Below are 17,697 nucleotides of genomic sequence, written 5' to 3' on the forward strand. Positions count from 1 at the left end.
GGCAGTTGAAAGCCAAAACATCTGGGGACCCACAGGTTGAGAACTGCTGTACTATAGGATAATTTAGGATGCTATACCTTCCAAAGCAACAAAACAAAACAAAAACAAAAATGTGCCTTCAAATGGTTCCAACACCATATAGATGCACCAGGGGCCATTTTCACAACATCTTTAGGCCCCCAAAACAATAATGAGTCTATCCTTAATCATATAATGCAGTTTCAGACTGCATTATATGACAGTGTAGATGGGGCTGTAGACCCAGGAGAGGCCTCTACCAGAGTGCCCCATAGCCACGGAGTTGCCATAAGTTGAAACTGACAACAAATAACACTAAAATAATAAACTATTATGGTTCTATTGCTGTGTATGTTATTCACTCTCTGGCTTTCTCCCCCAGTCATCTAATACAGTGACTAACCTGACACAGAGAATATAATTGATCTGGCTATAGAGAAACAAACATAGCAGCACAGTTTATAATTGTAAAGAAGTGTGTCGCATATTTGAAAAAAAACTTAAGGAAATCCCGAGAGATAGAGGGGAAGAACACACAAAGACTGCAAAGCAAAAACGGACCTCAAGGTTAAATGGGGAGAGCGAGGCCACACTGGACACAAATTGAACACAGCAATACTTCCATGGCAGCTTAAAGATTAGCTCTAATGTTGGATACAGGCTGAAAAATATATCTCTTTGTTTTCAAATTATGCCAACCCTAAGAGGACCTTTCATAGGGTTTTCTTGGCAAGATTTTTTCAGAGAGGGGTTGCCTTTTCCTCCCTCTGTGGCTGAGAATGCAGGACTCACCCAAGGTCACCCAGTGGGTCTCCAGAATTGTAGTCAAACACTCAAATCATTATACCATACTTCCACTCTGGAAGAAAGTCAGCGTAATAATGCTAAAAACAAAACTTCTCAGGTGGCATGCTGCAAAAGCTTTGCTTGGGATTGCCAAGAAGGCAAAAACTTGAAACACTAGGAGTAACTCCCAAGTTCTGAGGAATCTCTTTGCTTGTCTGCTTGCAATAAGTACTCTAATTCTACTCAGGCAAGTTACCAAAAGCAGCAACACTAGACACCTCTCCCCAAAGTCCACAGAAAGAATCCTTAGTTTCTTTCCTTTTTCCCCATTTCAACTGGTGTGTGAAAGTTGTGTTGTATCTACAGCATTAAAATTGACACCCATAGACCATATCGCTGCACATGAAAGGCAGTGCTGCACTCCCTCAGAAGAAGCAGGAAGCAATAAGTGCGTACACAGATTCAGAATTCAAAAGGTACCAAAATGCAGCAGGACAGTAAAAAGTACAGTATACACAGCTAAGGAGTAAAAGGTGTGATAACTGAGGGAATAACAGAAACATTATTTGGCTATCACACAAAAAACAATAATGAAACCTCTGTATCCCAATATATTTGTTCATATACATGAACCCAGAAATTTAATAGCACTGAGTTAAGACAGAAATTTCTTTAAAAGGCTGTCCTGATTTACATTAAGATAAAAGTTACTTAATATGGATTTGTTTTCTGTTTTACCATGGTGGTCAATATAGTGTTGCAGAATTCTGACTGAATAATTGTTCTTTGTCACATTACAGATGATAATCTTACATGCTAGAAATATCAAGAAGGTGAATGTGGTCTTCAAAACCAAGATGGCTGGCTAATTCTTGAAACTCCTCAGTAAGACGAACCAAACCAAGATCCAGATTGAATTCTGCAGGAAATTCTAAAATCCAGTATCTGAAATTATGATAGAAGAGTTATTCACATATCAACTCATTGATTCTTAAAGTATATACTCGTAGCAGAATTTGCTTAGGTTCATGAAAATCAGTCTTCATTCATATATTTTTTTTTAAAAAAACAACACAATTTCTTAATAGGAAAATATTGTCTTTTCTGTTATTTGCAGTGGCCACATTGACTGGAGAAATGCAGCCATGTCTCTTCTCCAGTATTGAAATAATAGTGGCTGGTTCTCCACTCAAAAGCCAAAAACATCTGAGCTACTCTGGCTAGCATATTATCAATAATTACACTCAATTACAGCTAACATACAATCACCGGTTTTACCAAGGGCTATTTTTTTAATAAAGACAATACAAACATTATACTGAAATTTGCAAACAGATTGACAGATAAACATATACAGCTGTCTTGTATCAGAGCTTGGAAGAGACCCTTTTTTGAAGCTAGTTCTCAAATTGTAGAGTATGCTAGTTGTAGATGATGGAAGTGGTTTTCTAAAGTGACTTCCCTAGACTCTACTGAGTCTGATTATGGCTCCATCTAATCAAGCCTTCCCCAAACTAGTGGCCTCCATCATCCATCAGTTCCAAGCAGCAGAGTCAGGAAAGAATCTAGCCCCCTTCTTTGATCAGCAACATTCAAGCAGAGCTCTTCTGCATGGTGGAGGACTTGGCCAAATCATCTGAGGTAGAAATCATTTTGACACCATTCTTTTCCACTGTGAAACTATTGTGGGTGCAGGCTTACATTAGCCTCAATTCAGGGCCATCAATCAGAATGCAGTAAAGAAAAGGCAGGGGATTTTCGGAGATCCAAATATGCATCTCCTAAATTATGTGACTCCTGACATAATGCTGCTGCCACCTCCATCAGTCTTCTTTCAGATATCCATGTACCTACATAAATTTGTTCCACTTCCTGGTGGAATAAATTCTTATTTACCTCATAAAGTAGCAGATTTTTAAGCGGATTTCACTGCAGTTTTCTCCATTGGCATTTCTATATGTAGATTAGTTAAAGAAGTCTTTCTACCTCTTGATTTCAGTCATTCTAGCACAGTACATTTTTCTTCTTTAATTAAACACTTTATCTGCTGTTGTAATAGTTTTGCTATTTATGTATATATGTATTTATTTATTTATTCATTTATTTCAAGCCTTCTCAACCCCCAGAGGGGGGACTCAGGGCAGTTTACAGTGGGCACAATTTGATGCCACTACATAACAAATAACACATACAGCAATTACCTATGAAAAATATATTAAATTAGTTTAAAATTTGTTTAAAAATAGAAAGTACAATGAAAATAGTACAATAATACTGGCTGTCTAGCCTTATCTAGAAACAAATTCAGCGGCTACAACACAATCAGAAGCCTATCCATAGTCCATTTTCCATAGCCTTATCATCATTGTCATTGTCAATTATCTGCAAGATACCCAAAAGCCTGGTCCCATAACCATGTTGCTGTGGCTTGTTTGTTTATATGTTTATTTTTTGCTCCTCACTCCTCTCAATATTGAATATACAGTAGTTATATACATTTTCCCAATATGTCTGTGTGACTATAAGTATTTTTTTTCTGTGTCAGGAGCAACTTGAGAAACTGCAAGTCGCTTCTGGTGTGAGAAAATTGGCCATCTGCAAGGATGTTGCTCAGGGGAAACCCAGATGCTTTACAATCCTGTGGGAGGCTTCTGCAATTGAAGGTAACATATCATCACCATGATGATAAGAAACTAAATTTATATTCATTAAGATTTTTTAAAAGTATGCAGTATGTTTTTTAAAATGTGGAAGGACAAATAATTTCTCCTAAGAACAACAAATATTTGCAAAGTTGCAATTTACATAATTTTTAGACCTTTATATAAGACCTGGTTTTAGTCCTTCACCCAACATATACAAGCTATGTGAACTTAAATAACAACATCCCAGAATCATGTTTATTAGACAACCACATTTTTCGTACACCAATATTTCTCTCTAAAAGGATATAAGGAGAGAAGTCTGCTTGCCAGTTCTGTTGAGGATAGATACCATCGGTGCATTAGAAGGAAGGTTCTTGGCAAATAATTATTACTGAGTTCCCCTTTACAATCTGCAAAAGATATGTACATGCATGATATTCAAAACAGGATAAGGTGCATTACTGAATGTTACTAGTGTTGAAACAATATGAAAGCCAGATGGATATTTCCATACATACATTGAAAGTGATATTGACAAAGATTTAAAAGACAGCTGACAATTATTAGTAGTGAAATGAACATATTAGAAAACTCTCCTATCCTCTTAATAGAAAGTTGTGTGTATATCAGCTGTACTACTATGGATAGGGCCCATTTCAACAAATAACTTACAATATCAACCTCCCAGACAGTGTCCTCCTCATCTTCCTTTATTACCAGAAACCTATTTCCTTTAACTTGTCTGATTTCCCCATAATTACAATCATTGACATCCAGAACATCTTGTTAGTTTCATCTCCTAATTTCTTGTTTATCATTATGAAGTTGGGTTGTTTGAACTTCATACAGTTTTGACTATTTCATAACTTCATTTTCAAAACACGTCTCCTTCTTTGTTTAATATCAATCATACAAGTTATCATTACATGCAGGCAATTGTCTAAATTTGTCATTAGCTATCATCCTAATTGTGAAGATGTTGGTCTTTTACATGTGTTTAAAGGTCTAATGTATGTATTTTATAATTCTATTTTAAATGCTGTTTTTAGTTGAAGGCATCAAAAGGCTGCCTGGTTGTAAAGCTGCCTTGAGTCGCCTCCAGACTAGAAAAAGGTGGAGTAGAAATTCCGTAAATAAATAAATAAAATCCTATATCAGCTACTTCATTAAATATATTCAACTATACTGGCCCAGTTCCCTCTGAACCTGAGACTCGAACAGCTCGCAGTCCGCATCTCCTTCTCCCATGCAGCCAATATCAAGGAAAATATATTTGAGGAGAGTTATGACTGTGGCAATAGTAACAAAATCATGACTAAGTAGCAACTGTGAATACAAAATGGTTACTAGATTTACTTAGCTAAATGGTTTTGTATTTACGATCACTACTTAATCGTGATTTGACAGTATTTCCACAATTGTTATTCCCTCTAAACCGACTTTCAATGGTAAAGAGTGAAGGAGATTTGTTTTGCTGGCAATTGAAGCATGGGTGAATGATGCCTCCACCAGGTTTGTGCAGGTCAAGTATACATAACTAAAAGGTTGATAGAGGGTGAAGGTCAATATATTGAGGCATGGATTGCTACTCATCAGATTGGATGGCAGACAACTGAACTGGATGGTGATTGCGGTCTCTTCCTAGGTAAAGGTTTCTCTTTGACATTGTCTAGTCGAATCCAACTGTGGGGAATGGTGCTCATCTCAATTTCTATGCCGAAGAGCCAGCGTTGTCCGTAGACGCCTCCTAGGTCATGTGGCTGGCATGACAATATGGAGTGTCATTACCTTCCTGCTGAAGCGGTACCTATTGATCTACTCACACTAGCATGTTTTCAAACTGCTAAATTGGCAGAAGCTGGGGCAAACAATGGAAGTTCATCCCATCCTGTTGATTCAAACCACCAACCTTCTGGTCATCAAGTTATTCAGCTTAGAATTTTAGCCCACTGCGCTGCTGCATCCCATTAGATCTCGTCCTAATCTATGATTATTCAGGAGCCCAAAACCCTAATAATAATGTATTTCTTCAATTGCAACATATCATTAACTGTAAAATGCACCCTAAGTCCCACCCTGGACTTTCCACAGTTATATAAATCCAATTTTCCTAGTTTCCAACAGACCTCACAACCTCTGAGGATGCCTGCCATAGATGCTGGTGAAACGTTAGGAAAGAATGCTTCTAGAACATGGCCATACAGCCCAAAAAACCTACAACAACCCAGTGATTCTGGCCATGAAAGCCTTGGACAAAACAGAGAGCGATCTCAAAGCACACATACTAAAGTATAAGAAGGCAGAAGTCAGATTCAAAAGGCTTGCAGTAGAAAAATATCCTTTTTAAACAACCAATTAGAATGAGAACAGAAACAGAGAGGGGAGAAGAAATTAGATACATTTCAAGAGACATGGAGGAAAGGAAACCCCTAGTCTATACTAAGCTAACTAAACTGTTCCTCATTGAGGACTTGAGACTTGGGCAGTGTGGGATTGAATCCCAACACCCCTGACAATGTGAGGCAATTCTGGCAGCCATGTGACAAGGTTGTATGTTTCATGTCAGGGTAAAACGTAGGAAGTCCGTGACTGAAAATAACGAATGATTGGACATGTGGGCCACTCCCTAACAGCAAGGTGAGTTCAACAGGGGGGAACATGTGGCTGGTTTTAGAGATCACAGTATGATGTGTATGGCATTAGCAGGGTCACTGCAGGGCTAACGTGAAATAGCAAAAACTTTGCCAAACAGATTTGTTTCCATCAGTGTAATCAAGCCTTCAGATGGAGTTCATGTAATAGGCTTTATTTACTTTATTTCTCTCAAGCTGGCCTTTGTTCCTGCCTCACAAACCACATATCTTTAACTATTTTTTAAACTACAGCCCTGCATTCTGGGATTCTGGCAGTTACCTTTTTTTTTTTTTTTAAAGGAGGTTGTCTAAGCTCTGAATGTCACAGGGCATCATATCACTAGCCAAAACATAGTGTACAATAAATAAGAAAAGAAAAGCAAATGAAGGAAATAGTTAAAAATGGAAGGGTCATACCAAACATTTTAATGCAGGTAGTTAACAGCTCGTCCAATGTTGCAGTTTTCCCCAGAGTATTGGACCCCATTGCCTTTGGCCGATGTCAGAAGACTGAATCCACTTTCACCATAGGGAAGATGAGGAGGGCTCCCATTAGATGAATATCAATTGCAATCTCTGCGGTACTTCATTAGAAAACTGGAAAAAGAAAGGTGGGTGGGAGGAAGCAGAGGATTATGAAACTATTTATTATATTCATTAATGTATTTTATTAAAATGCTTATATGCCACCATTTATCCAATGATCTTGCAGAAGCATACAACAAAATCAATTTAAAACAACAATTACCATGGTTATTAAATAATTTCTCAATTTAAAAACAGTTAAAGAAATCTTGAATTGTATATCCATAACACATGTCCAGCCTGGAGAAAATCCGTTTGGCCTAAAGTCTTTAATAAAATGATTCCAACTTTGGCACCAACTGGACCTCCAATGTATTTGCCCTACTGATGGGATTCAAAGGAAGGGCCTCTCCAACAGATCTCAAATATATATCTCAAGTATTGAGGTCTCAATCCATTTAAGAGGTTAACTTCAACTGCCATCACCTTGAATTCGGAATGAAAATGTATTGGCAGCCAGTGCAATTTCTTCAAAACAGGTGTTATATGATATTTGAGTGGAATCCCAATGAAAATCCAGATGCTACATTTTGCACTAGTGGCAGTTTTCAAGTGGTCTTCATGGGCAGTCACACATACAGTACATTGCAGCAATCTAATAGGGAATTTACAAGGATATAACCTATTGTGATTAAGTTAATCCTTTTCCAGGGAAAATAATAGCTGATGGACCAGTTGAAGATGTGCCCAGACACTTTGAATCTGGGCCTCCAGTGACAAGGTGTGCAACCCCCTCCAGGACTGATAACCTACTCAATTTCCATACCCAAGAACCACTAATTCACAGACCTTCTGTCTTCTCAAGATACAGCCTAAGTTTATTCATACTCATTCATCCCTTTATAGCATTCGGGCACTCTTCTAGCACCTCTACAGCCACAGGTGATTCTATTGCAATGGTTCCCAACCTCTGGTCCATGGACACCAGTGGTCCCCAAGAACTAAAATATGGTCCACTGCCTCATAATTACTATACAATTACTATACAATTGCAACAAGAGTGACTGGTCTCGCAAAACCTTCTTATAATGTTTGACTATGGCATGGAAAAGGATTTGGATAAGTTAAGCGGAGTATTCATTAGTAGATGGCTAGCTAAACAGCCACCAGATGGGCAATAGCTAATCAGAGTGTAAGTATACTGTTTTAATCTTTATTTATTAAAGTTCATGTTAATTGTTATATTTGTTATTCTGTATTCTGTATTTTATGATGCGGCATTAAATTATTGCCAATTGTAAGCCGCCCTGAGTCCCCCTAGGGGTTGAGAAGGGCGGGGTAGAAATGTTTGAAATAAATAAATAGGGTTGAGGCAATGGGGATATCGGGAGGGGAGAGGCTGAATACCCAAGAAAGACATGACAACAAGCCTCCTGACTGCTGCATCTGCAGCATCCCATAAATGAGGTTGAGCAGGAATCTCCCAATGCTACTCTCTGGAACCAACCATAGAAAAAAGAGTGGAGCCATTGTAAAACAATGCCTCCAGCCAGGCCACGAGGGCCAATATGATCAAAAGTGATCAAAAGAATAGACAACTGAAAGAAAGATTTACACAAGACAGTAAAAAATATTTAATTTGAAAGAGAACGATCAGAATTTGAAAAAGAACTATCTACTAACAAAGTACACTTTATTGGAAAATATATTAATTATTACTGAAGATGGACATGGAATCAGAACTGATAAAGGAATGTATGATTAAACTGGTACAAAAAAAGAAAGCCACAAAGAAATCCAGCAGGACCAACACGTAGCACTTCCTGGACTTTCACCAGAGTAGAACCAAGATGGTCTTGGTACCATAAGGTGGCCTAAAACCAGACTGAAATGGCTTTAGATACAGGCACTCCTCAGTTAACAAAGCCTTTGTGAAAGAAGCTCCTCAATACAATTTTTTTCACATTTGACTAGCCCTATATTTCCTCCCCATCCCCTGTTTGAGAAAAAGGGGGATTTTATGCCTGCCTGCCCGCAACAGAAAAGACAAACAGTAGCTGCCTCCAAAATCCTTTACAGAGCACACATAAACAGTGAATGGGGATTGATTTGTCTGCTTCATTAGCCCCAGCCAGTTTTTTTTTAAAGCACAGAGCTATTTGTTTAGCCACTAAAATTAAAATCATAATAATAATTGAATGGGTTTTTTAATTTTAAAAAGATCTAGGTGAATTTTATAAAATTTCAAATAGTCTCTAGAGGTCCAAATGTTTTTGTTTATGCAAGGCCTACCTGGCCTGAAGTTTCATTTTACATGTAGATATTGTTAGCATTGAGTAAAACGTTTGCTGAAAGTTGTTGAATAGCAATTCTTTTTTGCTGTTGGAACCTATCCCAATTCTTTCCATGTGATTTCTACGTCTGGTACAAAATTTCCTCTTAGAGAAGTAATGCCAAGGAACATATTTACTTCATTAATTTATAGGTGTTATCTGTTTTCTCCAAGAACATCTGGAGATGCCCAGCCACCACGTGTGCAAGGACCTTGTGCAAATACAGGATATTCGGGATTATTGTTATGTACCTTCAAGAATTACTTTTTAAAATGTCTCCCCCCAGGATAGCAAGAGAACAATGATAATGAAATATGATAAGCCCCAACAGAAGGTGCTATTATGCTGATGCAATTGCAGTTTACCTGTCTTGTGTGATAAGGTTCCTGATCTATTACAGAAAGGATTGCAGCCCAGGACTATCGTAGGTTCTGAGATATTGGTGTTGAAATATGAAACCTGGAGATAGCCTTGTGTGATGCTGGAAAAACATACTCCCCAATTGTCCTGGTTATTTATTTTACTTTTATCCCACCTTTCTCCCTGTGCAAGACTCAATTATCTGCCTGTCACTTTTTCAACTGCTTTAAAAAAGTCCAATTCTCTCTCCTTTTTTCCATTTCCCTTCATTGCTTCAAACTGAAGTCAGGCAATGTGGTGTGTAGGGTGCCGGGTTTTCCACACACCCTGATGGGCACTGCTAGATTCACCACGATCTGTGGCAATTGTGGCAGCCAATATGATGAGGTCCTTAGACTCATCCAAATGTTAACTGTCACATCTGTTCCCATCTTGTGTGTTATTCCTTATCAATAATTGTACTAATTGGACCACACTTTGATGTTGCTTGGCCATATATATGTTTCATCTGATAAATGTTAGAAATTATAATACTAATAAGAATTCTATTAAATGTATCATTATTTATTAAATGCTGGAGGGTATAAAAAGTATCAATCCTGGTGATACTACAAGGGTAATGTTACTAGGGTCAGCACCTGATGATATCACTAAGCATGATAAATTAAGTATCAACCACAGGATATGTTTTAAGTTAAGTATCAACCACAGGATATTATGTTTTTCAAAGGCCTGGGATTCCTTGCCTGGAATTCCTTTCTGCCAAGAATCACACACTTCTTTTGAGGAATGTATTCAAACCCAGGCCTCTTCCAACTATTAGCAGGGAGTAGGAGACCGCCTCAGGTAGGAGATACAGTGGTGCCTTGAGTTAAGAGTGTAATTCCTTCCATGTCTGAGCTCTTAACTCAGAACTCTCTTACCTCAAAGTGAATTGTCCCATTGAAATGCATAGAAATGCTATTAATCCGTTCCGCTGCACCCCACTTTCCCATTTTATTGTGTTTTAAATAAGAAAATGCACTTTATAAATAACATATGTATAATGCACATTCACATAGAACAATAAAAAAAGATTAACTATAAAATGGCAGAAACACAAATTTGTAGCAAGGAAGCAGAAAGCACAAAGTGAAAAGGCAAAAGCATATTTTTTTTCATACTGTACTCAGCCTCCCTCCCTCTCTTGCTCTCTCCCTCTCCCTTTCTTCATGAAGCCAAACTTATTAGGAATAAAAACCACACAAAATCAACTAACTCAGAGTTCCTCAAAGCAGACAAGAACAAAGTAGACAGCAGTCTCCCAGGCACGGAGGCATGATGCATGGAGGCTGCTCCCGTGAAGCCCTAAAGCCCTGTACTCTGGTGCTAGTGCTCTCTCTGGTGCTAGTGCTTAACTAAAAATGCTGCTCATATGTCAAAGCAAAACCAGGGCCAAGCGATGGCTCTTCACTCAAAATGATATTAAATTGGGACTCTCTGTAGTCCAAGTTTGACTGTATATGATGTCAAGATAGGAAGGATACAATTGGTTTCTTTGTGTTTTAGTTTTATACCTTTTGTGCAAAGATACAACATTGGACCTCTTCACATGGGGCATTTTTGCCCCATTTTGCTGCTTTCATGAGTTGAAAGGATGGGTGCCATCACACGACACACGACAGGCCTCACCAACATTCCTCCACTACGGGGAGGAAAGTGTAGTTTGAGTAGTTCCAATGGAGCTACCTGCACTTTCCTCTCCTTTTTGCCATATGATGGCAGAAAGGGTGTTGGGGCAATGCGCGTTACTGCCTTTTCTACCATTGATGGGGGGTGTGTGCTAAAGGACCCTCTCCCATCCCCACCATTTGATGAGGGGAGGAGGGAGTGCACATGGGGTGCCATGAGCTGTCCTGCATGCCTTCCCTTTTGTCAGCATAACAGCATAGTCCAAAAGGGCCGTGTGAACAGGTCCAACATCTGTTCAGCCATCCTGATGCTTATAAGAAAGATCTGGAATAACAAGGGGTTGGATGAGGATGTACAAACTGAAGTTCACTCCAGACAAGACAGAGGTTCTCCTTGTTAGTCAAAAGATGGACCAGGGACAGAAGTGTAGCTTGTTTGGAAAGGATTAAACTCTTCATGAAGATCTAGGTTTGCATTTAGGTTTGCATCCTGAATTGTCTCCTTAGCCTGGGGTGGCCAGTTTCAGCAACAGCCAGGATTGCATTTGCCCAAAACTGACAATACTCTGATTTACTCAAATCTAATGCTCATCTTTTTTTTTGTTTTGTTTAAATTACCATCCCAAAATTAGGGTGTGCATTAGATTCACATAATACAGTAATCTTAGTGCTGAGCTAAATGGCCCTGGCTCAATGCTATGCAATGCTGGAATGGGTAGCTTGGTGGGGCATCAGCATTCTTTGGCAGGCCCCATGATCCCAAACTACAACCCCCATGGTGGCGCAGTGGGTTAAACCCCTGTGCCCGCAGGACTGAAGACCGACAGGTCACAGGTTCGAATCCAGGGAGAGGCAGATGAGCTCCCTCTATCAACTCCAGCTCCTCATGCGGGGACATGAGAGAAGCCTCCCACAAGGATGATCATCAAATCATCTGGGCGTCCCCTGGGCAACGTCCTTGCAGACGGCCAATTCTCTCACACCAGAAGTGACTTGCAGTTTCTGAAGTCGCTCATGACACAACAACCCCCATGACCCCAAAGCATTGAGCCAGGTCAGCTGAAGTGAATTCGTTCTATAGCATAGATTTACCCTAAGTTTCCATTGCTGAAAGCTTTGGTGTTTCTAACACTTTTTTCTTTAAAGAAGAAATTATAAGCATGCAGCTACTGTAATGCACACCTTTTTTGGACAAATTACAAAGAATGCACTTTTGCAGCTGCCCATCACATTCACCAGCAAATACTTTTTTTGGTTTCAGGGTTTTGAAAATGGAGGTGCACATTAGATTCAATGGTGAATTAGACTCAAGTAAATATGATACGTGCAAGTAACATCCATTTTTAGAAATGTCTGATTTGGTCAGGATGACACATTTATTGGTTACCTCTGTTTAGAATACACTATTTTGGGGGCTACCTTTTAAATTTCAACAAGTTTGAGATATTTTGACGAGATGAAGTTGGACACAGGAAGAAATGAAAAGCCTTGTTATGACAATTTTACTAGCTCTCATTTTGTCTGCAACCACTTTCAAAATGTTGAAGTTATGGTTTAGCTCCAGCCTACTTGAAAGATTATTTCCCTACACAAATCTACCCTTGTATAATATTTCCAGGAAAAGGCTTTCTTTAGGTCCTACCAGCATCACAAGATTATTTGCTGGGGGGCATGAGAGGACCTTCTCTGTGTTTGCTCTCAGACTATGGAACTCTTTTCTCTGGGAAGACATTCTGGACTTTCCTCAGCTTTCCTTCTTCCAATAGGCAAATACTTTATTTTTCATACACACTTTTAGATCTCTCATTGGCTGTTGCAGCAAATAAGCTTGATGCCTTAAACTAAATCTAATGGTTTAGCTGCTAGTTGCAACTAAAACTGTGGAAGCTGCATAGCATGTCAACTGCCATTCTGGAATTAATTCTATCACTCTGTTTTCATTGGGCCTAGTTAGCACAAGCAATGAGATTTTGGCCTTCTTTTAGCATTTCCCTGCTTATTTTTTTGCTTAATGTTGCCAGCTGTTGTCATAATTTTTAACACATTGTTTTAATTAATTATCGTAGTCATATTGCTAATTTATTATTTTAGCATTTAATTTTATTTATTTTTTTCACAGAAGCCACTCTAAGATTTTAATTAAGTAGAAAGTGATATGAACATGTTTAAAAATAATTAAAAGGTTCTGTGGTCAAATTACATATGTACTGGAGTCCTGATAGAGAACAAGAGGGATAAAATAACTCCTTCCTGCTTTTATGCTTTCTCAGTGAAAATGTCTAGTTTTCGCTCTCTGCCTATTATTTTCCCACTTTCTCTTCAGTTTGTTTTAATTGCTGCAAACTGAGTTCATAGTGCAAAAAATAAAAAAAGCCTGCAATTAGGTCCACTTTGAGAAAGAACAGGAGAGATTTTGGCTTTCCATTAGCCTCAGGCAAATGCAAACTGCTGCTGACTCTCCTACAACTTTGCATCACATTGCCTGTAATAACTTTTACCATTCTGACAACACTCTGCATTTACTTAAGGTAGTTAAAGGTTTTTCCCTGACATTAAGTCCAGTCATGTCCGACTCTGGGTTTGGTGCTCATTGACATGTCTAAGCCAAAGAGCTGGCGTTGTCCGTAGACACCTCCAAGGTCATGTGGCCGGCATGACTGCATGAAGTGCCATTACCTTCCCAGTGGAGTGGTACCTACTGAGCTACTCACATTTGCATGTTTTCAAACTGCTAGGTTGACAGAAGCTGGGGCTAACAGGGGGAGCTCATGCTGCTCTTTAGATTCGAACCTGTGACCTTTCAGTAAGCAAGTTCAGCAGCTCAGTGGTTTAATCCACTGCACCACTGGGGGCTCCCATCTACACAAATGGCTAGCCACTGCCAGAAGGGACAGAGAGCTTCATCTATGCTGATGATCGTGCCATTACTGCTCAAGCAAGGAGCTTTGAGATGGTTGAACAGAAGCTCTCCGAAGCTCTAGGTGCTCTTACTGCCTATTACAGGGAAAACCAGTTGATCCCTAATCCATCTAAAACACAGACATGTGCCTTTCACCTTAAGAACAGACAAGCATCCCGAGCTCTGAGGATCACCTGGGAAGGAATCCCACTGGAGCATTGCAGCACACCCAAATACCTGGGAGTCACTCTGGACCGTGCTCTGACCTACGAGGAGCACTGCCTGAACATCAAGCAAAAAGTGGGTGCTAGAAACAATATCATACAAAAGCTGACTGGCACAACCTGGGGATCACAACCAGACACAGTGAAGACATCTGCCCTTGCGCTATGCTACTCTGCTGCTGAGTATGCATGCCCGGTGTGGAACACATCTCACCACGCTAAAACAGTGGATGTGGCTCTTAATGAGACATGCTGCATTATCACGGGGTGTCTGCGCCCTACACCACTGGAGAAATTGCACTGTCTAGCTGGTATCGCACCACCTGACATTCGCCGGGAAGTAGCAGCCAATAGTGAAAGGACCAAGGCAGTGACATCTCCAGCCCATCCCTTGTTTGGGTATCAGCCAGCACGTCAACGACTTAAATCAAGAAATAGTTTCTACAGAGACACTCGCTGGAACACCCCAGAAAGCGAGAGTCCAAAAGTGTCAGGCTGAAACCCAGAACCTCAACCAGTGGCTGATACCAAATGAGAGACTCCCCCCGGGCACACAGAAAACTGGGCAACTTGGAAGGCGCTGTACAGACTGCGCTCTGGCACCACGAGATGCAGAGCCAACCTCAAGAAATGGAGCTACAAAGTGAAATCCACGACATGCAAGTGTGGAGAAGAGCAAACCATTGACCATCTGCTGCAATGCAACCTGAGCCCTGCTACATGCACAATGGAGGACCTCCTTGCGGCAACACCAGAGGCACTCCAAGTGGCCAGATACTGGTCAAAGGACATTTAATCAACTACCAAGCTTGCAGATTCTGTCTTTTGTCTGTTTTTGTTAAAAATGTAATACAAATGTCTGGTTGCTGATGACATGATACATAAAATACTGGGGGCTCCAGCATTTCCTTAGCCATTGTTTCTCAAACTGCGTTCCTAAAGGTGTTTTGGACTTCAGATTCCATAAATCCCGGCCAGCTTGTTAGGAATTGTGGGAGTTGAAGTCCAAATCATCTAGAGGAGCACAGTTTGAGACACTATGACTTAGCCACATGTGTCCCAATTTTCACCTGTGAAAGGTTGGAAAGTATGCAGCACCTACCTTTCATCAGAAGATCAAATATACAATGAAAGATCAATTCATATACCTGTATACTGTGGTGGATCTACACTGTAGAGTGAATTCAGTTTGGCACTGTTTGAATTGCCATTGACTGCATTCCTAAATGCTCCGTGTTGTATCCAGGAAGTTCACAAGAATGGTGTAAATTAGTAGCCCTCCCTTGCCTTCAAGCCCTGCAACTGATAAGGCCAACCAGATGTTTTAAAGATACCCAGAAAAAACACAAGCATATTATAAAAGGCAGCAGTAAAAGGCAGGGAAACTTGCCATCTTTTGCATAATAGTTCTTCCCTTTCTCACATACTACAGTTATGCAAATTGGCATACAGCACAATTTATACAAGACAGCATTTATCTATTTTAGTTTTATTTTTTATAAACCAGCACTCTTCCATTTACACTTTCAAGGGTGCCACAAATAACCCCAGAAAGTAGCGGTGCTGTGTGTTGGATGAGCTTCTTGAAAAAGGCAAGGGTGCCGTTAAACTTAAGCACAATGCTGGCATTATTTTGTGACCCACTTCACAACATTCCAAGGAAAACAAATCTGTCAGAGCTTGAGTAGGACTACCCACTTCTAAAATAAAACAGGGTGCCTTTATCCCTAATGGCTTTGCAGGATGGAGAACTTTCCCAGGTGCCATTTCTCCTCCACTCCAACTCTGTAATCAAAGCAGAAGCAGCACCCAAAAATCTTTCTTATTTCTTGAAGATGCAGGATCCTTATGAACTTGGCAAACCATGCATTAGTTGGCCGGCAAAATAACCCCTTCCATCCAATTTTACTTTGCCCCCCTTACTGAAGGGAAACACGAGTTCCTCATTTTGTTTCTATTATGCTAACAGTCTGTGGGGAAAGAATGACTCCAGGGGGAAAAGGACAGCTGATTTTGGATCTGTGGGGAGGCAAAATGCACCTCAGCCGTGAAGGGACTTTGCAATAAGTTCAAAGAGAAACGAGAAGGCATTTGTGGCTTTAAACACACATATACAGAGACACCATAAGCATACAGACATAGAGCCCAATGACAACAGGAAAAACCACTTACTGTAGTGGGTTCTGCAGAGGTATTCAACACAAACATCTCCTTTCTTTGTCCAGCTGCCAAGCGCGAAAGCATAAATGAGCAGCTGTTTCCTTCAAGCCGGGGTTGTGTGTCTCTTGCTTCACGAGTCACATGCCCCCTCTGATAAATCTCTCTGTTGTGCCAAGAGGTCAGACTCCGAAGATCAGTATGCCCCCAACCCCATTTCAACAACAGCAGCAGCAGCAGCAACAACAACAACACAATTCTTTTCTTCACAGCAAAACACTTTGAGCAGAGCATGGGCTACATCCAGGGTTTATTCTTTCACATTGCCCACTGGAAATAAATCAAATAAAACAGATAAGCTTCATCAGTGGGCAGGACCAGCTAGGATGGAAAATTAAACAGCCTACTGTAGTTTGACCTGCAAGGGTTGTTTTTCCACCTGGTGTGACAGTGCTCTTGCGTGGCTGGCTGGGTGATAGCCAGATTTTTGGAAAACTTTGCTGGGTAGGCAGCCCCCACATTTTCAGAGAAAGCCTTGGTCCACATGGCAGCCGAGACTGCCTTTGCCTGAATTATTTTCTGCAAAGCTGGGTTTGGCCACAAGTCCCGTGGTGATGAATCAGGAGCCGCAGGGCTTTCTTTGCATGCCCATTCAGCTCCAGCATTCTCAACTGAGGTGCTTCAGAGGAAGACTGTGGCTTCTCCTGCCATTGTGGAACAATATATAAAATATGTATATCTGCATAGGAAAGGTATCCATCCTCTACCCATTCTGTACTTTATGAACAAGCTGAAAATATCAAAGGAGTATTTGTGTGTGTATATGTGTGTGTGATAGACAGAGAGTGCGAGTGATTTGCCTATCAACAACATAACCCACAAACCAGGAGTTTTCTGAGTATATATAAAAAAAAGGATTATGGGAGAACAGTGCACAAGGAGGAATGCCCAGTGGCGCAATGGGTTAAACCCTTGTACCGGCAGGACTGCTGACCGGCAGGTTGGCGGTTTAAATCTGGGGAGCGGGGTGAGATCCAGTCTCAGCTCCAGCTTTCCATGCAAAGACATGAGAGTAGCCTCCCACAGGATGGTAAAACATTAAATATCCGGGCATCCCCTGGGCAATGTTCTTGCAGACGGCCAATTCTCTCACACCAGAAGCGACTTGCAGTTTCTCAAGTCGCTCCTGACACAAAAAAAGTGCACAAGGAATGATATAACATTCAGCAATGCAAGCAGAGCCTTAACTGAGTGACACCATTATTACAGCCAGGTGGTTTAAGATCTAGGATCCATCCCCTCCCCCTATCCTGGTACATCCTGTAGTTAACCTCAGTTTGGGAGCAAACATTTGGTTTTCTTGAAACATCTGTATTTGTCAGTAAAGTTTATTATTACAGTTGATGACCACATCATAATAGGGAGACCCAGTCCCGCACATCCACAT

The 17,697-nt window shown here is 40.4% G+C and overlaps 1 protein-coding gene across 3 annotated transcripts in view; it reads right to left on the bottom strand.

The window, feature by feature from the left end:
• The window catches only part of RASGRP3 (RAS guanyl releasing protein 3), a 47,064-nt gene extending 30,250 nt beyond the window's left edge, over positions 1-16,814 (bottom strand). For 2 of the 3 annotated variants that reach the window (XM_067464419.1, XM_067464417.1), the window contains exons 1-2: positions 2,701-2,801; positions 1,618-1,749 (exon numbers count right to left, since the gene is read on the bottom strand). In XM_067464419.1, the coding sequence (XP_067320520.1) occupies positions 1,618-1,749; positions 2,701-2,705 (137 nt within the window). In that variant the 5' untranslated portion in view covers positions 2,706-2,801. Of the gene's footprint in view, positions 1-1,617; positions 1,750-2,700; positions 2,802-3,756; positions 3,860-6,499; positions 6,680-16,265 lie in introns of those variants that run through there. The other variant, XM_060754009.2, reaches the window with a different exon arrangement.
• Positions 16,815-17,697: the final 883 nt, after the last annotated feature.

The sequence above is a fragment of the Anolis sagrei genome, chromosome 1, assembly GCF_037176765.1.
Source record: "Anolis sagrei isolate rAnoSag1 chromosome 1, rAnoSag1.mat, whole genome shotgun sequence".
Lineage (NCBI taxonomy): Eukaryota > Metazoa > Chordata > Lepidosauria > Squamata > Dactyloidae > Anolis > Anolis sagrei.